Source organism: Trachurus trachurus (assembly GCF_905171665.1).
Source record: "Trachurus trachurus genome assembly, chromosome: 14".
NCBI classification, from domain to species: domain Eukaryota; kingdom Metazoa; phylum Chordata; class Actinopteri; order Carangiformes; family Carangidae; genus Trachurus; species Trachurus trachurus.
In genome coordinates, this window is record NC_139903.1 from 28,752,700 (window position 1) to 28,777,210 (window position 24,511).

General features: G+C 41.7%; 2 protein-coding genes across 2 annotated transcripts; both read right to left on the reverse strand.

Annotated features, from left to right (window-relative positions):
- Positions 1 to 346: 346 nt before the first annotated feature.
- On the reverse strand, positions 347 to 23,862 carry LOC310997227 (lysozyme g-like; the record flags this gene model as incomplete). Its single annotated transcript, XM_083986904.1, has 5 exons — positions 23,746 to 23,862; positions 23,483 to 23,554; positions 20,228 to 20,439; positions 582 to 732; positions 347 to 486 (listed from the first exon to the last, which is right to left on the reverse strand). The coding sequence occupies exons 1-5, from the start codon at positions 23,747 to 23,749 to the stop codon at positions 347 to 349; spliced, it is 579 nt and encodes a 192-aa protein (XP_083843030.1). The 5' UTR covers positions 23,750 to 23,862.
- Positions 4,244 to 7,873, reverse strand: LOC310997228 (lysozyme g-like; the record flags this gene model as incomplete). Its single annotated transcript, XM_083986905.1, has 5 exons — positions 7,804 to 7,873; positions 5,552 to 5,665; positions 4,699 to 4,925; positions 4,457 to 4,601; positions 4,244 to 4,380 (listed from the first exon to the last, which is right to left on the reverse strand). The coding sequence occupies exons 1-5, from the start codon at positions 7,805 to 7,807 to the stop codon at positions 4,244 to 4,246; spliced, it is 627 nt and encodes a 208-aa protein (XP_083843031.1). The 5' UTR covers positions 7,808 to 7,873.
- Positions 23,863 to 24,511: the final 649 nt, after the last annotated feature.

Genomic DNA, 24,511 nt, shown 5'->3' on the forward strand with positions numbered 1-24,511 from the left:
TTTTGCCATAATCCCTATAGTCATAGCAGTAGGTTTGTTACCTTTAATTGTCGGTGCAAGCTATTTTTAGAACGGCAGAGCAGAGCAGAGCCGTGAGCTGCTCAGAGCTACGCTATGGAGGCTAATGGGATTTCTTGGTTTCCCTCATCAAACTCATCAAATACACAATCCAACAACTCCAAAACGCTCTGGTGGACAAGTTGTGACCTGCACATTCACCACGCTATGAGATAATAACGGAACATAAACACAGATATAACACTTGTCCATTCATGTTTATTTTAGTAGAATTCTAATAGTGTGTTTTAAGTGTTTCATTCATTTCAGCACTGTTGTTGTTCCAGCTTCAGTCATCATCATAACCATTCTTTATGAACCACTGAGCTCTGGCCACGACATCATTGGCGTAGTCTCCATGTGTTGTGTACTTATCTACATTTTTTGATTTAACATTCCCATCGCCCATGTTGTAGGCTGCGATCCCTCCTGCAGAGACAAAACAGAAATGAGAGCAAAGCCAAACAAAATGTGAAGTACAGTAAGTTGAAGCACACAGAGTCCAATGAGTGAGTGAAACAAACCTTTCAGTTGCTCCTCTTCGCTCCACTGTGGGAATTTTTTCTGGATACACTCAATGAAATCAATCAAGATGCCAGTGGCTTGGCGGAGGTGTTCCTCGCTGTCCCATTCACCTTCAGGGTCATGGTTACCTCCATCCTCATCTACATCAACCTACAGAGTGGGAATGCAATGGGATGAAGATTTGTATTATTGTATTGTAATGTGAGTCTCTACTAAGAGGATGTGAGTAAACAGTATGTTCCAACCTGCATCAGTCCAAAAGCGTTGTACTTTTGTTTCTTTGGGTTCCAGTCTCCCCAACCAGGCTCAGGCCGACTGTCATAGATCACCTCTCCAGCTCTAGACTCTCTGGAGATGATGGCAGCAATGAGAGCTGGATGGATGTCTTTTTCTTTTGCAACTGTGTAAATGTCGTCCTTGTACTTTTTCATTGGGCCACGGTCATTATTTGCCATGGCCTCTGATGCATCGACACCTTATAGAGACAAATCCAACAGAAAACAGGATCATCAAATTAGTGTAATAAATAATAAAGTCATGCAACTATTACGGAGAAAAAAAGTAATAATTTTGAGAACAGTCACAATATTTCCAGAGGAAAATCACATTTCAAGAAGAAAACAATCTCATTCATAAGAATAAATTTATAATTGTGAGAAAGGGTCACACATCTAATGAAAAAGGTAAAAATAAACATTATATTTATGTACAGCAATATATAATATATGCATCTGCTCTTCCTGGATATCTGGCGGCAGCTGTACCCTTCCTGACTGAGAATCTGTATGTGGGACGTGCACATGACTATAGAGGGGCAGGGGCTCAACATCAGAAAAGGGCAGTACAATTTTTTTCAGACCTTAATATCAAAATTAATTAATTAAATTAAATTACAGTTACTATTTAGTCTGTAGAGAAATCCTGCACGCCTTCAGGACTGCAGTCAACACGCTGGACCAATTTCCCAACTTCCCGAAACAGAGTCATGACTTCTGAACTGCTAGGCTAATATAAGGCCAATATTGGGTGCACATTAACATGGCTTGCAGAAGAAGAAAAAAAATGTGAGTGCAAGTGCAAAATAGAAGTACAGGCTACACATTTATATGTGACAAAACCAAGAAATGACTACTGTGACTGCTACTGTGCATGTAGAACAACGGCGACTTGTCAGAATCGACAAGGAAGTGATGTTGGTGGATTTATAACTCACAAAGGTTTAAGTCGCTCCGCTGTCACATCTCATCTATTATTCTGCATAAGACCCTGACTAATACTTATAGTAATGCTGCATTAGCATCAAAACAAAGTAGGCTAAATAAGAAATGATAATACATACATAGTCTAAGAAAAAAAGTGGAAAAAAATTAGGGGCCCACTTTAATATTCTTTAAGGGGGCCCAGAATTCCTAGCAACGGCCCTGTGTGTGCATGTGCTAATCAGGCGTGTTTCCTGTGTTAGGTTTGTTGTTTCAGCCATTTTGTCTCTGAAGAACTTTCAAATGTGCTGGCTTGATATCGACATCGACTATGATCTACCCCTGTGATTTGTCTAGATATCATGGTGCGGTCTTACATCGATCCAATCCCCGTCTTCAGGGATGTCTCACTATAACACGTATATCACAAAATGCTAATCCCCACCTTGTGTCTTACTATGTCATGTCTTTGACTCCCTCTGTAAGACAAGGCAAGGCAAGTTAGCCCATTTTTACAAATGAGCCATAGGCACCTAGACACCAAACTTACTACATAAACTCCCACGCATGCTTCTTCAGCATTGTCTTTGTTTCGTCACGCAGGTTTAATATAATAAACAGCACAAGCAATAAACCAATGCAGTGTTTACCTGAGTATGACAGATTGTCCGCTGACGCTGTTCGCTCTGAAGCTCCGGTAGTTCTCACTTTCCTGATGTCTCCGTATTTAGAGAAAGGAGGAGGGGAAGAGAAGAAAGAACCTACAAATGATGAAGCTATTAGAATACGTTTCCTCTGCACAGTGACATGAGCACTTGAAGTAGGAGGATCTGGGAGAAGTTTACATTTCCTTTCCATTCTTACACAGCAGCCACTGTAATGTATATGACACAGAGAACATACCCATTGCTCCTGTTTCCTCGTGCCCTCTTCAGACAGCGATGTCAGCGAAGTCAACGCTGCTCCTGTAGTCGCTCTGTGTCAGACTCACAAGACAACACGAGAGATACTGAGCCTGGAGGTTTAGCTCAGGGCTTCTGCCCTTCTAAGCTTGGTGGGAGGAGCAGGACTCTGAGAGAGAGGGAAAGAGAAAGAGAAAGTGCTCATTGTGTGTGTCATTAGGTGCAGTATGTGTATCATAAGTGATCTGTTTATGTGAGTGTTTGGTGGTCTATGTTGTGTGCTACTGCAATATGGTATTGGGTGCACACTAACATGGCTTGCAGAAAAAAAAAATCATGTGAGTGCAAGTGCAAAATAGAAGTACAGGCTACACATTTATATGTGACAAGAGTAGAACAGCAGCAATATTTACAACAGCAACGTCACAATTACCGGCAACTCAATATCTCACAGGATAGGGCCACTTGGTGCAGGATGTGAACCGGGGCCGCCTGCAGTGAGGACTACAGCCTCAACACATGGGGCGGGTGCTCTACCAACTGAGCTAAACAACGCCCCGATATTCTGTCTGTTAGTTAATTATAATTAACGTACAAGACTGGAAAGATGTAATCCATTAAAACAACATCTTCAGCAACTCTGTGACAGAATTGAGGAAATAATAATGCATACGTAGCATAAACAGTCCAGTGTTTCCTCTGTATGGAAGTCTACTTCACTGACCCTAAATGTCCTCACAGGTGAATAGCAGCAGAATACTATGATATTTGCCCTTTGGGATTGTCCACTTGTATGAGAGCTGTGGCCAACAGAGCTGCTGCATGCTGCATGTTTACTCTGAAGGATGGGTGTGGATTTCCCTGGCTGTGGCATTCCTTTCCTCTCTCAGATCTGGATATCAGAGGAGCAGGGCGGAAAAAAAGGACCATGTGATTTACAAGAAACAGCTCCCACTGACTGTAACAGGCAAAGGGCCTTGTCTGTTTAACACAGACACACAGGCTCTCTCCCAACTAAACAATTTAGACCCTGAGTATCCCAGCCTGTCCTTCTGAGCACTTTTCTCTAAAGCTCCAGTAGTTTGAGCCTCCATGATGTCTCCATAGAAACAATGCAGATGTGTTTGGTTAATTTGATTGTTTTAATGCACACTGACATTAGCAAAAAGCACAAGGACCGAAAGAGACTTTACACATGTTCAGACAAGAGCCACATTAAAGGGACAACAAGGAGTTTGGGAAAGCAAAGTGTTTTCACACTACGTTTCCCATGAGCCAGCACGCGCATGGTGAAGTTCTTGGACCAGCGCAAGACGGACGTCTTGGAAAGAATGTTTTCATTCATCAAGAATGAAAGTCGGAGGTTCAAAGATGATCAGATACCGAGAAGCTGGTGAGAAACGGTATTTTGTTTCAGCCTATGTATGTACATACATTTGTGTGAAATGACAATAAAGAGTCTTGAGTCTTGTTGATTCATGTTTATTTTTGTAATATTCTGATAGAAGATCATGTATTACATAATGTTTCATTCATTTCAGTACTTTTGTTTTTTCAGCTTCAATCGTCATAGCCATTCTTTTTGAACCACTGAGCTCTGGCCACGACATCATTGGCGTAGTCTCCATTTGTTGTGTACTGATCTACATTTTTGGATTTAACATTCTGATCCCCCATGTTGTAGGCTGCGATCCCTCCTGCAGAGACAAAACAGAAATGAGAGCAGAGCCAAACAAAATGTGAAGTACAGTAAGTTGAGTGAGTGGAACAAACCTTTCAGTTGCTCTTCTTTGCTCCAACATTTCCAATTTTTCTGGATTACAAGAATGTGATCAACCAACATCTGAGTGGCTTGGCGGACATGATCCACACTGTTCCATTCACCAACTGGCTTCACACCACTGTTTCCCTCATCAATCTACACAGTGTGAATACAGTGGGATGAACATGTGTATTATTGCATCGTAATGTGAGTCTTTACTAAGAAGATGAGAGTAAACAGTAGTTGTTCCAACCTGCATCAGTCCAAAAGCCTTGAACTTTTGTTTCTTTTGGTCGAAGTCTCCCCAACCAGGAGGCTGAGTGTGTTTGATCGCCTCTCCAGCTCTAGACTCTCTGGAGATGATGGCAGCAATGAGAGCTGGATGGATGTATGTTTCTCCTGCAACTATGTTAATGATGTTCTTGTAATCTTCCATTGGGCCACTGTCATGCTTTGCCATGGCCTCTGATGCAGCGACACCTTTTAGAGACAAATCCAACAGAAAACAGGGTCATTAAATTAGTGCAATAAATGCATCTGTTTGCACTGACATAGAAGCTACATCATTTTATTATAGTCTCACACCAGGCTTGTGACGCAAATACAGAGAAGAGAAGAAAACCTCTACTGAGGGAGCATCACCCTGCTGACCTGGCAACACTTCAACAGGAGATAGGGGGGTGACTGAGCATATCCTTGACACAAACCAGCATGCACCAAAGAGTCATCACGTGGAGCAGACAACTTCCAAATAATAAAGTCATGATGCTATTACTGAGAAAAAAAGTTATAATTTTGAGAAAAGTCATCTTAGAATATTAAAAATATAATACATAATAAATTAATATTCCATCACAGGTAGGCTACTCTGTTCATCTTCATATACAGCCTGCAGAGTGAAATGAGGATGCTAGATTTTTTGGAACCCTGGTAACCTCGACAAAAAGCAAATGGGATGTACAGTAGGGCTTTGGGAGAATATCAGAAAATAAGCTGAAGTTAATTGTAGACTTAGACATTTTGTTCAACAAGATCATCTTCACAGAAGGACACAGTAGCTCTGACATTTAATGTATTAACAAGTAATAAACCAATGCAGCGTTTACCTGAGGATGGCTGATTGTCTGCTCTCGCTGTGACAGATGAAGCTCCGGTAGTGTCCACTTTACTGATGTCTCCGTATTTAGAGGAAGACGAAGAACAAGAAGAGGAGGAAGAACCTACAAATGATGGAGCTATTAGATTATGTTTCCTCTGCATATTGACATTCAGCACTTGAAGTAGGAGGGCCTGAAAGAAGTTTAGATTTTCTTTACATTGTTACACAGCAGCCACAGTAATGTAGGCTGTAGGGTGTCAATCGATTAAAAAATTAATTAATCGCACAATTTTCTGTAATTAATTGCGGTTAATTAATCAACGAATAAACTGCATTTGTCCACTTACGACTTGAGACCATAACGAATATTCATTTATGTATAATTAGTGTTGAATAAACACAAAGAAAGTATATATAAATTCAAAGACTATATTTTAATTGCTTTCTTTAAATGTTGACCACAGTTGCTCTCCTGTGAAGTACAAATTTGGCACAAAAAAGACACCTTGCTTATATCCTCCAACAGAAATAATAACAAAGCCTTGGCCTACATGTGTTGAAGCGCACGTTCAATATCAAAATCAGACCACTTATGCACATATTTTGTTTTTCCTTTTTTCCTACCAACATCACACTGAATTTCCCTCTGTAAAGTAAATTGAATAGCTATAGACCGATCTGTTCATTGTAAAACATTTTTTTATTGATGACCTATAGGTGGTGATTTGTGTATACACACAGAGCCCAGAGGCAGCGCTGCTCTTCTGTCCAATTCACACATGAAGCTTCACTTTTCATTCAAACAAACTAATCAATAACTAAACAAACATTCAACAACTAATCAATGAGACCAACATTTATCTCCTAAAAAGAATTAAACCAGCCGGCAGTCCTTTATGACCTCAAATAGCCTTTGTTGTCATTGCAACAAACAAAGTGCAACAAGATTTCTGGTGCCGCATCCATTCCAGGACTAAAAAGGACTAAAAAAGACTAAAAAAGACATGTAAAGGACAGGGGGGAAAAAAATCATCCAGTTATTAAAATCAGTATTATTGATAGAACTGGTAAGAATAAATAGATATTGCACATTGATATTAAGAAAGTGCTTTAAAGTGGTTTAGTGCAGTGGTGCAGGGTTATTTTGACTGGTTGTTTAATAAGATGGCCCAGGGGTAGAAGCTATTTTTGTGTCTGTTTGGTGCGTGATTTGAGGCTTCTGTATCTTCTGCCAGAAGGAAGGAGGGAGAGCAGACTGTGGCCTGGGTGTGACTGGTCCTTTATTATGTTCTGCGGAGGCAGCGGGAGGTTACAGTGTCTTCCAGGGTGGGCAGAGTGTGGCCGATGGTTCTCTCTGCCATCTTTATCACTCTCTGCGGGACCTGTGGGTAAGTTAATCGGCTCTCTGTCTTACCCCGGGATGAGGACGCAGGTTAACCGGCGGACCGGCTCCGCAGACCGGGCTGCTGCCTCTGTGATGCCCCGCTACGGTCGCTGCTCCACAGGTGGAGCTTCACTGCTCCGAGAACATCGGAGCAAACTTCCAAACAGGCGTCATGTGGATAAACTAACCGCATATTGGTCATCTAAACGGTTAATTAGTCGCATGAAAAAATATTAAAACCGAATAAAGTGAAGACTAAAAGCACTACAGCGGGTACATCGCTTTGTCTGGTTCGCCTGCACGCGTCACCAAAGGTTATGGGTCAGGCGCCACCGGAAGTAAATTGCGTAATTTTTTTTAAAGCGTTAAATTTTTTTAATTAATCGCCAAAATGAACGCATTAAAGGGACAAAGAGGAGTTTCTCCAGCGGCAGAACAAAAAATTCCACGACAATAAACAAGTCTCATATTAATGTGGATGAATCTGTGTTACCCACACTTGTTAATGGCTCCATAAATATCGATATCGTTTTGTCTCTATCCTTATTTTGTTATTATTAGTGGTGGTGAAAACGCTGGGCGAGTCGACCAGCGTTTCTTTACTTTCGGTTTCGCGGATGCTGCCCAGCGGGTCATGAGAATAACGCCGCCGAATCGCCGTTTATGGTCGGAACTACGACGGTATCTGATCGTCTTCGAACCTCTGACTTTCATCCTTGATGAATGTAAACATTCTTGGCAAGACGTCCGTCTTGCGCCGGTCAAAGAATTTCACTGTGCGCGCGGAGGCTCATGGTAAATAGTAGAAAACACTTCGCTTTCCAAAACTCCTCGTTGTCCCTTTAAATTTGACAGCACTAACACAGAGAACATACCCATTGCTCCTGTTTCCTCTTCAGACGGGGATGTCAGCCAAGTCAACGCTGCTCCTGTAGTCGCTCTGTGTCAGACTCACAAGACAACACAAGAGATACTGAGCCTGGAGGTTTAGCTCAGGGCTTCTGCCCTTCTAAGCTTGGTGGGAGGAGCAGGACTCTGGAGGGAGGAGGATGTATGTGGGCCGGTACGTTTGAGAGAGAGAGGGAAACAGAAACAGGAAGTGCTCATTGTGTGTACAGTATGTGTATCATAAGTGATCTGTTTATGTGAGTGTTTGGTGGTCTTTGTTGTGTGCTCAGTTACTGGGTCATGGACAGAGGCGGGTTAGGGGATGGGGAGGGAGGTTGTCAGCTGGAGGATGAATGACAGGGTGGTATCAACAAGTTGTGCTTGTTGGATGGTTCTCTGGAGGGCAGGGTTGTTTATTGCTGTTTTCAAATATCTTTGGAATTTTGCTTGGTGTCGCTATCTGATGGTCTGGATGCTGGTTATGGAATATCGTGGAAATTTCCCTTTAGTTTGTGAGAGAGAAAATCAGTCCAGCAAAAAGAGGTTTCACTATTAGTACTATAACTACTATATTTTATCTTGCAAGAGATGTACTGTCACACACAAAAGTCAGTTTGTGAGAGTGCGCACCAGGATGAGGTTACATCAGTTTACACACAGAGGACAATGAGCATGTTGCTGATCTGTCTGTGATCCACCTGCAGAGAGTAAACCTCTCCCACGTGTCCTATTGGAGTTCACTGGTGAGAATAAACCAGCTGATTTCCAGGTTTCCAAGTGTTTAGGATGATCCTTCCCATTTGTGCAATATTGGAAGATCTAGAAGTAATAATAGGCTACATCAAATCAGTTGCAGTTAATGAGCTCATTTATACTGTAGAAGTTTTCTGTACTTTCAGTGAGTTACATTTTCCTTTTTTGATTATCTCTTTCAGTTTCAGTTTCAGACTGTGTCATGATGATACAGTCAAAAGTTCAGCATGGCTAACAGAATGTATAATGATCCTATGAAGTCTTATGAAACTCTAACATCCAGATAAGAGACACATTAAACCTTTGCTCTTTTCAAAAAACACAGCTAAAACTTTAGAAATCACACCAGGTCACTTTTTAGGTCCTTGATTCCACAGAGGTGTAAAAAAAAAAAAAAAAAAAAAAAAAACACACCCTCAGTCTAGAGTTGGGTATTGATCAGGTTTATTTCAATTCCGATGCCAAGTCAATACCTTAAAAACAGTGATTGCTGAAGAATACTTGAGATTATAAAGAAACAATCATATAACTGAGATATGGTTTGAAAGCCCACAGCCCTTTGATGTGTGTCATTCCCCCACTTTTTATTTTCTATTTTCACATGAATGTATTGCCGTAGTTACACTAATGATATACTGTATTTGAGTATGTAGCTGAGTATTCAATGTTTTTATCTCTGAAACTCCAGTAGTTTGAAGCCTCATGTCCTACAGATATCCTGTCTGTTATTTTTTATTTATTTACTTTTTAATCTTCGTCTTGTGTCAGCTTTCTGCTACCATCTATGGTGTTAGAGTCAGTTTTGACCCGAGTCTTAAATCAGCTGTAAAACACACTAAAACAATTATTTATTATCCCATTTGTTTCTCATCTCTTGGTTACATTGTTAGGCCACAAATGTCATAATTTTAACCAGAGCACTTTAGAATTTTGTGAATGACACGCAGGATAGGGCCACTTGGTGCAGGATGCGAACCAGGGCCGCCTGCAGTGAGGAATAGCCTCAACACATGGGGCGGGTGCTCTACCAACTGAGCTAAACACCGCCCCGATATTCTGTCTGTTAGTTAATTATAATTAACATACAAGACTGGAAAGATGTGATCCACTCAAACAACAAATATATAATGCATACATATAGCATAAACAGTCCAGTGTTTTCTCTGTATTGAAGTCTACTTCACTGACCCTAAATGTCCTCACAGGTGAATAGCAGCAGAATACTATGATATTTGCCGCCAGGGATTGTCCACTTGTACAGTATGAGAGCTAACAGAGCTGCTGCATGCTGCATGTTTACTCTGAAGGATGGGTGTGGTTAATGGTTGATTTCCCTGGCTGAAGCATTCCTTTCCTCTCTCAGACCTGGATATCAGAGGAGCAGGGCAGAAAAAAAGGACCATGTGATTTACAAGAAACAGCTCCCACTGACTGTAACAGGCAAAGGGCCTTGTCTGTTTATCTATCTGGAACCTTAGACACAGGGTGATTCAAAGCTCTCTACCGAGGAATGGAAACATATAGAACATTTAGATGGTCAAAATAACAAAATATATATATTTTAAGAAATTAAAACATGAAGAGTTCATTTGCAAAAGCAGATTTTTTAAATTTTTTAAATCGTTTAAAAAAAATTCTAGAATCTTCATTTTTTATTTACATAAAGTGATATCAGTCAAACCAAAGTTGAGTGACTTTGAGACATATGACATAATATCCAAAAAGTATAGTTTTATTGAAAACAACACTTTGCAAAGAATTATTACAAAGCCTCAGCTCATTTTTTTCAAAATGGCACTTATCTGCTTTTGCAAATGAACTCTTCACATGTAAACATAAAAAAAAATAATTAGGAAAAGTGAAAAAAAAAGTCTTGTTCACCTGAGTGGACAATATGCTGTTCTGAAATGGCACCTGCAGATCCGAAGCACAACAGAACCAGTTCTCATGGAGGATTGTGGCTCACAGAGAGAGTCTAACAGATGAAGGAGGTTTCCCTATGAGTGCTATCTCAGGAGGTTTCTGTCTGACAGATTGGAGGTGTTTTCTCCCAAATTAACCAACCAACCAACAAATCGGACCCTGAGTCTCCCAGCCTGTCCTTCTGAGCACTTTTCTCTAAAGCTCCAGGAGTTTGAGCCTCCTTCAGTGCCTTATCACAGACTGGATTTTTGAGTATCCTGTTTTTGTGTTTATGCATGTGTGACAGTGGTGGTCCTGTCACTATGCCTCCAATTGATCATGTGCCCTGGCTACTTGGCCAAGGGGATGTCCCTTTGGGTGACTGGCAAGCGCGCATGACTCTTACCCGGGAGGTGTGGGTTCAATCCCCGCCCGGGCCCTCTTCACCTTGCCACACATGTAAACATCATATCCCAATCTCAGAAACCAGGATACACCAGAATCCCGGATTTGAGAAACTCTGAAGGAAAATGGGGTACTGTCACTGATAGCTGCGACAGTCTGCACAGGTGCAGGCAAAAGTGTCTCCATAGAAAGAATCTGCAGATGTGTTTGGTTAATTTGATTGTTTTTCTTCTTCACATTCGTACACTGACATTAGCAAAAAAGTAAGTCAAGTAGTAAAAAAAAAAAAGATGTTTGCAGTCACATCTATTTTTTGAGCTGTGCATTTATTTACAGGAAACCATGATTCATGTTATCACTCTCTCTCTCGAGCTCTTCCTTGGCCACAGCCTTATAAATACTAAGCCCCTCCCAAGACCAACCAATTAATCCAATTAATACAATAATTGATAATTCAGGTAATCAGGTCTCACATTAAACCCAGCAGCACACGACAAAACCACAAATCATCATTTCTTTTTTCTCCTTCTTTTTTAAAAGCTTTTTATTGTGAAATACAAGACAAACAACAAATCATCATTTCAATAACTCACACATGATTTTGTTTGACCATATTATCCATTATCTAAATTCCAAACCAACCCCCCAACTCAGTGGAACATGGTATGACCAGCCATTAAAGCAGATATCAGTGGAATGTTTTTGTTAATATAAGTCCTAAATAGTCCTATTTTCCGTCAGCAATCACTTACATGAAGTATTTCAGCCTAAACACGAGTCTCTCCGTCACTCTGCTCTGCTGTAACCCGAGGAGAAAATTTTCCTTGTGGGATACAAGTGTTATCCAATGAGGAGAGAGAACGGCATGAAGGGCTGTGTGTGCAGCCAAGGGATGCGCGTGAATGTGGTGACGTAGCACGAGGACCAATTGATGCCTGACAAGGGCGGGGGCTGCTAACTCATGGTGCGTTCAAAGAAACTCGTACTTTGTGTTTTTCCTTCCTGTGAAGTCATACCAGTTCGATCTGGTACGAGTTCACGGGTCGGAAGTTACGAGTGGCCGTTATAGGGAACTTTCACAGACAACAGGATGGTAAAAACACGAGCTACGGGTTACCTGGAACGCTACCAAGTCGTAGTTGTGACTTGAAGCTGTAACTTACGGTTTCAAAAGCCTGCCTTGAACGCAGCATTAGCCGAAACGGCCGTGAAGCTGATATCTGCTTTAACCAGCTGCAGGTAGCTGCTAAGGCAACATCCATGAGCTGCTCTGGTTTAAACCTCAGGCACAGGGAGGGAGTGGACCAAGATGGCTGCAGCCCGGGTAAAAACATATGATGGAATAAACTCCTGAAATAACAAATCTGGTCTGTAGTTTATTTCCTTTACAGAGCTGAGTGTCTGTTTTACCAGGTGCCAGGATAATGATAGAAATAATGAAAGTGGAACACCTTTGCTGTGTTTCAGTGGTCACAGTTGTATAACAATTAAGATATCTTATCAGGTCAAATGAAACAGGAAGGAATTCACTTCACAGTACATTTTCCTGTGCTGTAATTTCCTGTCTGTGTATCCAGGGCAGGGTCATTACCATTTTGCTGTACTTGTATTTTAAGACTATTTCTTTTGTGTTTTAAACAAGAGGACAGCTGTTTATGAATGCAACTCAATGTAAAATTATAATATACAGTATGTGATATGATACAGCTATATGAAAGAAAGGAACACATACCAACACAGAAAAAACAGACATGAATGAAATTAAAAGAAAATAAAAATCCAGCAGTTTGTAGTTCACACTGAGACAAATGAACAGATGCAGATTCTTTAAACACTTGTTGTAGTGAACAGTTTCAGTCATCACAATCATTCTCTATAACATACCACTTGTTGATTCATGTTAGTTTTTGTAATATTCTGATAGAAGATCATGTATTACATAATGTTTCATTCACATCAGCACTTTTGTTGTTTCAGTTTCAGTCATCATAGCCATTCTTTATGAACCACTTAGCTCTGGCCACGACATCATTGGCGTAGTCTTTATTTGTTGTATTTTCATCCACGTTATCTGGGTTTTTAGATTCTACCGCCGAAGTCCCCATGTTGTAGGCTGCGATCCCTCCTGCAGAGAAAAAACAGCAATGAGAGCAAAATGTGAAGTACAGTAAGTTGATGCACAAGTCGAATGATTGGATGAAACAAACCTTTCAGTTGCTGCTCTTTCTTCCACTGTGGAAATTTTTCCTGGATTTCAACAATTTTTTCAACCAACTTCTTAGTGGCTTGTCGGAGGTGTTCCACACTGTTCCATTTACCCTCTTTCTTCTCACCACTTCTTTTCTCATCAAACTACAGACCGTGAATGCAATGGGATGAACATTTGTATTATTGTAATGTGAATCTTTACTAAGAGGATGTGAGTAAACAGTAGTTGTTCCAACCTGCATCAGTCCAAAACCATTTCCTCCGTCTCCAAAACCAGGCTTAGGCCGACTGTGTTTGATCCCCTCTCCAGCTCTAGACTCTCTGGAGATGATGGCAGCAATGAGAGCTGGATGGATGTATGTTTCTCCTGCAACTATGTTAATGATGTTCTTGTAATCTTCCATTGGGCCACTGTCATGCTTTGCCATGGCCTCTGATGCAGCGACACCTTGTAGAGACAAATCCAACAGAAAACAGGGTCATTAAATTAGTGCAACAAATGCATCTGTTTGCACTGACATAGAAGCTACATCATTTTATTATAGTCTCACACCATATAATGCATGTGTGCATGTGTGTGACAAATACAGAGAAGAGAAGAAAACCTCTAGTGAGGGAGCATCCCCCTCCTGACCTGGCAACACTTCAACAGGTGATAGGGGGGTGACTGAACATATTCTTGACACAAACCAGCATTCACCAAAGAGTCATCACGTGGAGCTGACAACTTCCAAATAATAAAGTCATAATACTCTTAGAAAAAAAGTAATGAATTCCCATTTATGAGAATAAAGTCATCAGTGTGAGAAAAGGTCACAACACCTAATGAAAAAACTTGTAATATTATGAAATTCAAGTAATTATATTTCAGTCATAATATATTGTGGGATTTTTTTTTCATCGTGGTGTTAATATTCCATCACACAGCCTGCAGAGTGCAATGAGGATACTAGATTTTTGCAGACCAGCCAGGAGGTTGTTCAATTGGGGTTTTTAAAACAAAGCTTAAGACCCACTTATTTACTGTTGCATATGGGTCTTAAGTTTTTCATTAGTAAAGTCCTGCCCTGTTTTAAATATTATATATTGTTTATACATATATATATGTTTTGTATTTTGTTGTTTTGGAATGTCTCTGCTTGTAAACTGCTTGCAGTTTTTGATGTGTTGCACAGCACTTTGATGTAAAGCGCTTTAAAATTAAATGTATTATTATTATTATTATTATTATTATTATTATTATTATTATTATTATAGCATCACCCTGGTAACCTCAACAAAAAGCCACTGGGACTTTAGGCTTTGAGAGAATATCAGAAAATAAGATGAAGTTACTTAGACATGTTGTTCAACAAGATCATCTTCACAGGAGGACAGCTGCTCTGACATTGTTTTTGAATATTTCATGTATTAAATATCACAAGTAATAAACCAATGCAGTGTTTACCTGGGCTGTGACCGTCCGCTCTCGCTGTGACAGATGAAGCTCCGGTAGTGTCCACTTTACTGATGTCTCCGTATTTGGAGCAAGAAGAAGGAAAAGAAGAGGCGGAAGAACCTACAAATGATGGAGCTATTAGATTATGTTTCCTCAGCACATTGACATGAGCACTTGAAGTAGGAAGAGGAGCTGGGAGAAGTTTCGATTTGTCGTGGAAATTTTGGTTCTGCCAGTGGAGAGTCAAAGAACAAGACAGGAGAGGTAGCATGCACCCAAGTTTATTCTCTATAGAGAAGGGAACAGTACTCAGAACTGCACAGCAGATAGCAGTTCTGAGTAATGTCCCAAGAACAGAGATTGCAGTCCCTTCTTATACCCCACTTTATGGCTCTGGTTACTTCATTACTGCAAGCACTTCTAGCTTTCCCAGACAATAAACCAAGTCAGATGTGGTACTCGACGCATGGCTACCCCAGTTGTTGTTGTACCTATGAACCTAGATCAGTTAATAAACAAGGTTGTACGTGGGTCACTCTAGTATCCTTCCTCTGTCCCCAGGTTTATTGTGTTAACAGGATTGCAACAAGGTTTACTACAACTGCTTTGAAGACTACCTTACCACTTATTACAAGTGGAATACCAATCACAGTAAATTTCCACCACAGATTTTCTCTACATTGTTACACAGCAGCCACAGTAATGTTTGTATGTATGAAACACAGAACGCACCCATTGCTCCTGTTTCCTCGTGTAGATGACCTCTTCAGACGAGTCACTGCTGCTCCTGTAGTCGCTCTGTGTCAGACTCACCTGTCTGTACCTTGCTATATACTCACCTAGAAATGACCACGCCCACCAATAAACATGTAACATTCAGGTTCAAGTCCAGCCAAAGACAATAACCATGTTGCTGATCTGTCTGTGATTCACCTGCAGAGAGTAAACCTCTCCCACGAGTCCTATTGGAGTTCACTGGTGAAAATAAACCAGCTGATTTACAGGTTTCCAAGTCTTTATTACGGTGGCCGGGAGGTGCAAACCAGCATTACAAAATACGAAACACTTTTACAAAGTTTGAGACACATTTACATTTTAGAAAACATTTTTACATATCATTAAACAAAATTACATTACCATAACACATTTGCAAGTCCCAAAATAAATTTACATTTCAGAAAACAAATTAAAAAGAAACAAAACACCCAGACAAATTTACAAGTGGCAAAACACTTTTACAAGTCCTGAAACAAATTTACAAATAACATCAACCGGAAAGGGAATGTACCAACTCCAGGGTTGAATCGGAAGTGATAACGGGAGCAGCCAATAGGAGTTGTTGTTGTCGTTGATGGAGTTCATGGTGACCCAAGATGAACAGCAATCGGTGCCGTCGGCAGCAATGACGGTGGCTACTGGCAACGGCGCCGGTACCGGTAATGACCAGGGCGAATTCACATAGGCTACTGCTGGCGCCACCGATTGCTGTCCATCTTGGGTCACCATGAACTCCATCAACAACAACAACTCCTATTGGCTGCTCCCGTTATCACTTCAGATTCAACCCTGGAGTTGGTAAATGGTAAATGGACTTGCACTTTATAGCACTTTTCTAGTCACTCAGACCACTCAAAGTGCTTTACACTGTAATGGTTGCATTCAGCAGATAGGGGGAATTGAACCACCAACCATCCAGTTAGTGAACGACCCGCTCTACCACCTGAGCCACAGCCGCCCCAGTTGGTACATTCCCTTTCCAGTTGATGTTATTCGTAAATCTGTTTCGGGGCTTGTAAAAGTGTTTCGCGTGGTGTTTGTAAAAGTGTTTTGTTTCTTGTTAATTTGTTTTGTAAATGATAGCTAAAAGCTCACAGTTTTAACATCAAAATCATTTTTGCTTGCTGTTGCTTTTTTGATTATCTCTTTCAGTTTCAGTCTGTGTCATGATGATACAGTCAAAAGTTCAGCATGGCATAACATAACAAATCTATGTGGTAGTTTTATGCATTTATAACCTGAAAATGGGTCACCGTTGACCTGAACACAAGAGAAGGGTTAAAGTATAATTTTGGGGCTTTTTTGGCTTTATTGGACAGGAAAGTCAGGAGAGAGACAGGAAATGACACGCAGGATAGGGCCACTCAGCACAGGATGCGAACTGGAGCTGCCTGCAGTGAGGACTACAGCCTCAACACATGGGGCGGGTGCTCTAACTGAGCTAAACCCGATATTCTGTCTGTTAGTTAATTATAATTAACATACAAGGCTGGAAAGATGTGATCCATTCAAACAACATCTTCAGCAACTCTGTGATAGAATTGAGGAAATAATAATGCATACACAGCATAAACAGTCCAGTGTTTCCTCTGTATTGAAGTCTACTTCACTGACCCTAAATGTCCTCACAGGTGAATAGCAGCAGAATACTATGATATTTGCCCCCAGAGATTGTCCACTTGTATGAGAGCTGTGGCCAACAGAGCTGCTGCATGCTGCATGTTTACTCTGAAGGATGGGTGTGGATTTCCCTGGCTGAGGTATTCCTTTCCTCTCTCAGATCTGGATATCAGAGGAGCAGGGCGGAAAAAAAGGACCATGTGATTTACAAGAAACAGCTCCCACTGACTGTAACAGGCAAAGGGCCTTGTCTGTTTAACACAGACACACAGGCTCTCTCCCAACCAAACAATTTTGGACCCTGAGTATCCCAGCCTGTCCTTCTGAGCACTTTTCTCTAAAGCTCCAGTAGGTTGAGCCTCCATGATGTCTCCATAGAAACAATGCAGATGCGTTTGGTTAATTTGATTGTTTTACTGCACACTGACATAAGCTAAAAGCATGTGAGGACCGAAAGAGACTTTACAGTCTGAGCACATGTTCAGACAAGAGCCACATTAAAGGGACAACAAGGAGTTTGGGAAAGCAAAGTGTTTTCACACTACGTTTCCCATGAGCCAGCACGCGCATGGTGAAGTTCTTGGACCGGCGCAAGATGGACGTCTTGCCAAGAATGTTTCCACTCATCAAGAATGAAAGTTGGAGGTTCAAAGATGATCAGATACCGAGAAGCTGGTGAGAAACGGTATTTTGTTTCAGCCTATGTATGTACATACATTTGTGTGAAATGACAATAAAGTGTAAAGAGTCTTGAGTCTTGTTGATTCATGTTTATTTTTGGAATATTCTGATAGAAGATCATGTATTACATAATGTTTCATTCATTTCAGTACTTTTGTTGTTTCAGCTTCAGTCGTCATAGCCATTCTTTTTTTTCTTCAAAACTTTATTTAAAGTTGTAGCAACAACAACATTTCAGTCAATAAACGGTAACTGAAGTGACCTTTCTCTTCCTCCAACCATAAAAAGAAAGTCACTTACACGGTGGCTGATAAAACGATGCTGACGCGTGCATATGGGTGCAATTAAAACCAGTCCAAAACCAAGGTTTCTGTGTTAACTCAAAGTTGATTTATTTCCACAAAATAACTTAACTCCAGCACTGTCACGCCATGTCACGGTAAAGAAAACGTGTGCTCCATCAACCACCGTGTAAGTGACTTTCTTTTTATGGTTGGAGGAAGAGAAGGGCCACTTCATTAAGTAAAGAAACGTGTGCTCCATCAACCACACCTGTGTCTTGTTCGTAGGGCTGGGCGATATGAGAAAAAATCCTATCACGATAATTTTTTTCATATCAGTCGATATCGATATATATCACGATAGGACTCAAGTCACTGTTTTTGTCAAGCCTAAATGTTCTATCATACTCACGAGTGAGATTTGAAGATATCAGAAGGTTATTTCTGATTTAAATATTTATTTTTCGTCAAAAATTGAACATTTCAGATGTAATTATTAACATATAAAAGCAATGAGTAGCCTAATAACAGTTTCAGATAAATAAAACTGGTATTATATAAAGTTAGTTTCAACCAAATAATTTGATTGGACAAGAGACATACATGAGTGCTGATATACAGGTATATACAGGTCTTTTTACAGACATTATCACTCCGCTGTTCAGCCATTCTTTAACATTACATCAGACAGGAGTTAAATCAGAGCCACACTCCCCTTACAGGAGCTGCCCCATCTCTCTGCTGCTGCTACTGTTATAAACGGACGTGAAAATTAAAACCCGGACCTGACGTGGCCCGTCTAATTAGCGATAATTCTCAGTCTAAACCTGACTGAAAAAGAAAAAGGAAGAGAAATCGCCGCGGTTAGCGCTTGCTTCGCCAGTGGCCAGTGTTTAGGTCGGCACAGCTGAACAGGGTCGCTGTGGTGTGAGCAGCAGCAGCAGCGGCAGCAGAGCGGCCACGCCGTGACTGCGCTCCCTTTGATGTGTGACGGCGGCCGGAGCTCGACCCGCTCCGACTGCCAGGTGTCTCCGTGGTTAAAGTTTAGCGTTGTTTACAGTACTGTATCAGAGTCCAATCAATCGGGGTTAATGTAAACATGACGTACCACGTCTTTTCGCGGTCACTCGTCCTTGTTCTCCTCCATTGTTTCTTTCGAGGCAACACTCATTCTCTCTCTCTTTTTTACTGGCGATGCCCCGCTGCTGACGCCAGGCTGCAGCAGCCCAAACATTACCACATGTTGTTGTGCTGTGTGTCAATCTAACCTGGTTGGCTCAGCCATTGGTTCAGCGCGGCGCAACTCTCGTTTTCATTGGCTGTTTCAAAACATGAATGAATGAAACCTATCGACTTTCTATCGACCACGTTTCATATTGCTATTGAGTAAAGTTATATCGTGATATATATCGTTATCGTTTTATCGCCCAGCCCTACTTGTTCGTCTCAATCAAATAACCCCTCGTGACCCGTAGTGCTTGACATCACTTCCTGTATGAGCGGAAGCTACAAACCAAAAATCTACCAAAATAAAACACCAAAAAAAAGGGCAAAATGGCTCTTAGGCAAGGCAAGGCAATTTTATTTGTATAGCCCGTTTTTACAAACAGTTGGTCTCAAAGGGCTTTACATGGCATCGTAACAACATCCTCTGTCCTTAGACCCTCACATCCACTGAGGAAAAACTCCATGGAAAACCCTTTTAACAGGGAAAAATCGGAGAAACCTCAGAGAGGGAGGAGGAGGCGGACGAGGGTTACCGCATCCAGGACGGGCAGACGTGCAATAGATATTGCTGCATACAACAAAGGCAATCCAAGGCAAGGCAGTAACAATACAGCTCCAATACAAACAAGGCCAGGCAAAGGGTCAGCCAAAGGCAAGTCATAGCCATTCTTTATGAACCACTGAGCTCTGGCCACGACATCATTGGCGTAGTCTCCATTTGTTGTGTACTGATCTACATTTTTGGATGTAACATTCTGATCCCCCATGTTGTAGGCTGCGATCCCTCCTGCAGAGACAAAACAGAAATGAGAGCAGAGCCAAACAAAATGTGAAGTACAGTAAGTTGAAGCACACAGAGTCCAATGAGTGAGTGAAACAAACCTTTCAGTTGCTCCTCTTTGCTCCAATTTGGAAATTTTCTCTGGATTACAAGAATTAGATCAACCAAGATCTGAGTGGCTTGGAGGAGGTGTTCCTCACTGTCCCATTTACCAACCGGCTTCTGACCACTGTTTCCCTCATCAACCTACAGATTGTGAATGCAATGGGATGAACATTTGTGTTATTGTAATTAGAGTCTATACTAAGAGGATGTGAGTAAACAGTAGTTGTTCCAACCTGCATCAGTCCAAAAGCCTTCCCATGGTCTCCCAAACCAGGCCGAGGCCGACTGTTTTTGATCTCCTCTCCAGCTCTAGACTCTCTGGAGATGATGGCAGCAATGAGAGCTGGATGGATGTCTTTTTCTCTTGCAACTTTGTTTATGATTTTCTTGTACTTTCCCATTGGGCCACTGTCATGCTTTGCCATGGCCTCTGATGCAGCGACACCTTGTAGAGACAAATCCAACAGAAAGCAGGGTCATTAAATTAGTGCAACAAATGCATCTGTTTGCACTGACATAGAAGAAAACCTCTACTGAGGGAGCATCCACTTCCTGACCATGGGCAATTTTGAATATTTAAAGGTGATAGCTACAAGTTTAATTCCTCCTGGCACTAGGGGCCGGATTTACTAAGATCCCAGATAGCGGGCGCTATATTGTTTGCGCCCTCTAAAATATTGCGTGTTTGGTTAGTGCACGCAAAACAGGTGATCTACTAAGAGTAACCCGCTAAATGAAAACACGTGCAAACCGCGATATGTAAATGAGGGTTTTGCGCTTGGTAATAGTTTCCGCCATGGAGAGAGTGGACAGAGAGCTGGACGGATGAAGGGACAGAATGACATTTGATCCGATGCATACAATGACAGCATGTGTGTTTATCTCTCTCGCGCTGTGTTTAGATAAATAAACACAAATCGCTACAGGGCCCAACTCGTCATATACTGACGAACAGGCAGCAGCTGCAGCGACAATCACACACCTATAACGTGTGTGTGTATGCCGCCCATGATCGAGTGGATTAATAGAGAGCTCAGGTGGGACACACGGATCTAAACGCTCTGACCACTGACCAGAGGGATCAAAGACGGGTGAAGACAGCGGTGACGTGTCTCAGTCCGGTACGGGACTGAGAGACGGAGCTGAGCAGCCAGGTACTGGAGAGGGAGGAGAGGAGAGGAAAAGAGAGGAGAGGAGAGGAGCGCACTGCAGGACAGACGTGCCCCGTGCGTAACGGTGCGTAAAAGACTTTTAACACGGCTGAAAAACTGTTACAGAATTACCCAGACGTGAGGAAATGCAGAGATGTAAGATCATGGGGCTCTGACAGGTATCAAACCAATAAACGCATAAGTTTTGGCAAAGTTGTATCAGTTAGTACATGGCTTTCAGACGTGGTGAATAAAGACGCAAAAACAGCCACCGCAATCTCTTCCTGGTTTGGTAAATCACATTGCCCTCGCTAAATAAATCGATTTGCATCTACTCCTCCCAGTATTTTGCGTGTTCTGGCAGAACGCCCATATTTACATATTAATCAAGGCAAACACGCTAAATGGATTGCACGCGCTATTTTGCCCTTTTGAGAGACGCAATCCTCGGTGCGTCCGGTTAGTAGATCAGGTTCCACGTGTGTTTGCGCGTGCAATCACGTTTGCACACGTTTTAATAGACGCAAACCTTTAGTAAATCCGGCCCTAGGTGTAGAAATCACACTGCCTTCCGTTTTACTGGTTGCCAGTTACAGCAGTAGCTCTAATGCTGTTGCCACAGAGATCATTCCATGCCGATGTTGCCAACGTAACCAGATGTATTTATATATTTCGGACCCGCCAATTTATTAAACAATTATTTATATACTACTTTTTTTAAATTCAGTAAAATTAATACTTTTATTCTGCACCCCTCTAGACATTCTGTGGATGCATTATTTTTGAAAAATGTATCCTTTTGATGAAAAAGTTGTAGGTATGACCTTTAAAGGGACGGGAGCGTGCCTATGTTCCCTCAGCCCTATGTTCCCTCTGGACTCTCTATACCTATCTGGACTCTATCTATCTGGCCTGTCTAGCCTCTACCAGGTCTTTTTACTAAACTTAAAGCAGATATCAGCTTCACGGCCGTTTCGGCTAATGCTGCGTTCAAGGCAGGCTTTTGAAACCGTAAGTTACAGCTTCAAGTCACAACTACGACTTGGTAGCGTTCCAGGTAACCCGTAGCTCGTGTTTTTACCATCCTGTTGTCTGTGAAAGTTCCCTATAACGGCCACTCGTAACTTCCGACCCGTGAACTCGTACCAGATCGAACTGGTATGACTTCACAGGAAGGAAAAACACAAAGTACGAGTTTCTTTGAACGCACCATGAGTTAGCAGCCCCCGCCCTTGTCAGGCATCAATTGGTCCTCGTGCTACGTCACCACATTCACGCGCATCCCTTGGCTGCACACACAGCCCTTCATGCCGTTCTCTCTCCTCATTGGATAACACTTGTATCCCACAAGGAAAATTTTCTCCTCGGGTTACAGCAGAGCAGAGTGACGGAGAGACTCGTGTTTAGGCTGAAATACTTCATGTAAGTGATTGCTGACGGAAAATAGGACTATTTAGGACTTATATTAACAAAAACATTCCACTGATATCTGCTTTAACCAACTCCTTTCTTCATTGCCTAAACCCAACCAATGGTGGGACCAAAGGGTGAGGGAACATAGGGCCTAATTTTCAGTGACAACAAAAGTTAGAAATGAGGGAACATAGGGCTGAGGGAACATAGGGCTGTGGGAACATAGGCATGACCCCAAAGGGACAACGAGGAGTTTCTATTCGGTTATAAAAAAGTCTCACGTTAATGTGGATGAATCTCCGCTACCTACACTTGTTAATGGGCCCATTTTCGATAAATATATCGTTTTGTCTCTATCGTTATTTTGTTATTATTAATGGTGGCGGAGATGCTGGTCGAGCCGACCAGCGTTTTTTACTTTCGGTTTCGCAACGAGTCATGAGAATAACGCAGCTGAATCGCCGTTTATGGTCGGAACTACGACGGTATGTGAACCTCTTTGAACCTCTGACTTTAATTCTTGATGAATGAAAACATGAGTCTGTCTGAGACTCAAAGTGAACGTATTTGAAAGGAACTGGGAAAAATGGAACATTTACATGAGACATGACACCAACTGAACGAACGCTAAATGGAATAGTGGACTGAACAGTAGCTTTTTCCAGACAGTATGTTAGTGTTATTATTGTTACTCTAACTTGTACCTTGTTTGTTGTATTGTTTTTCGCCTATATGTGAAAACTCAATAAAAATCTAAGTGTTAAAAAAAAGAAAACATGAGTCTGTCTTGCGCCGGTCAAAAGAATTTTACGGTGCGCGCAGAGGCTCATAAATGTAGTGTGAAAACGCTTCGCTTTTCCAAAACTCCTCGTTGTCCCTTTAATGTATTAAATATCACAAGTAATTAACCAATGCAGTGTTTACCTGAGGATGGCTGATTGTCTGCTCTCGCTGTGACAGATGAAGCTCCAGTAGTTTTCACGTTCCTGATGTCTCCTATTTAGAGGACAGAAGAAGGACAAGAAGAGGGGGAAGAACAAATGACGGAGCTATTAGATTATGTTTCCTCTGCATATTGGCATTACGTAAGCACTTGAAGTAGCCTGAGAGAAGTTTATTTAATAAAAAATCAATAATAATTTATCAACGAAATAACACAGAGAATACAGAGAACACAGAGAACATACCCATTGCTCCTGTTTCCTCTTCAGACGGGGATGTCAGCCAAGTCAACACTGCTCCTGTAGTCGCTCTGTGTCAGACTCACAAGACAACACAACAGATACTGAGCCTGGAGGTTTAGCTCAGGGCTTCTGCCCTTTTCTATTCATATAGGTGGAGCTTGGTGGGAGGAGCAGGACTCTGGAGGGAGGAGGATGTAGGTGGGCTGGTAGGTTTGAGAGAGAAAGAGAAAGTGTTTGTGAATACTGTTTGTGTGTGTGTGTGTGTGTGTGTGTGTGTGTGTGTGTGTGTGTGTGTGTGTGTGTGTGTGTGTGTGTGTGTGTGTGTGTGTGTGTGTGTGTGTGTGTGTGTGTGTGTGTGTGTGTGTTTGGTGGTCTGTGTTGTGTGCTCAGTTACTGGGTCATGGACAGAGGCGGGTTAGGGGCTGGGGAGGGAGGTTGTGAATGACAGGGTGGTATCAACAAGTTGTGCTTGTTGGATGGTTCTCTGGAGGGCAGCGTTGTTTATTACTGTTTTCAAATATCTTTGGAACTTTGCTTGGTGTCGCTCTGATGGTCTGGATGCCAGTTATGGAGTGCTGTGGAAATTGTGAAAAATCCGTCCAGCAAATAGAGGTTTCATTGTAAGTAGTACTAAAACTACTATATTTTATCTTACAAGAGATGGACTGTCATACTGTACACAAAAGTCTGTGAGAGTAAAATGAAGTCAAAATAAGAAATTATCACTGGCTAACACTAGACAGTGACAATGAAACTTAAAGGCCCCATG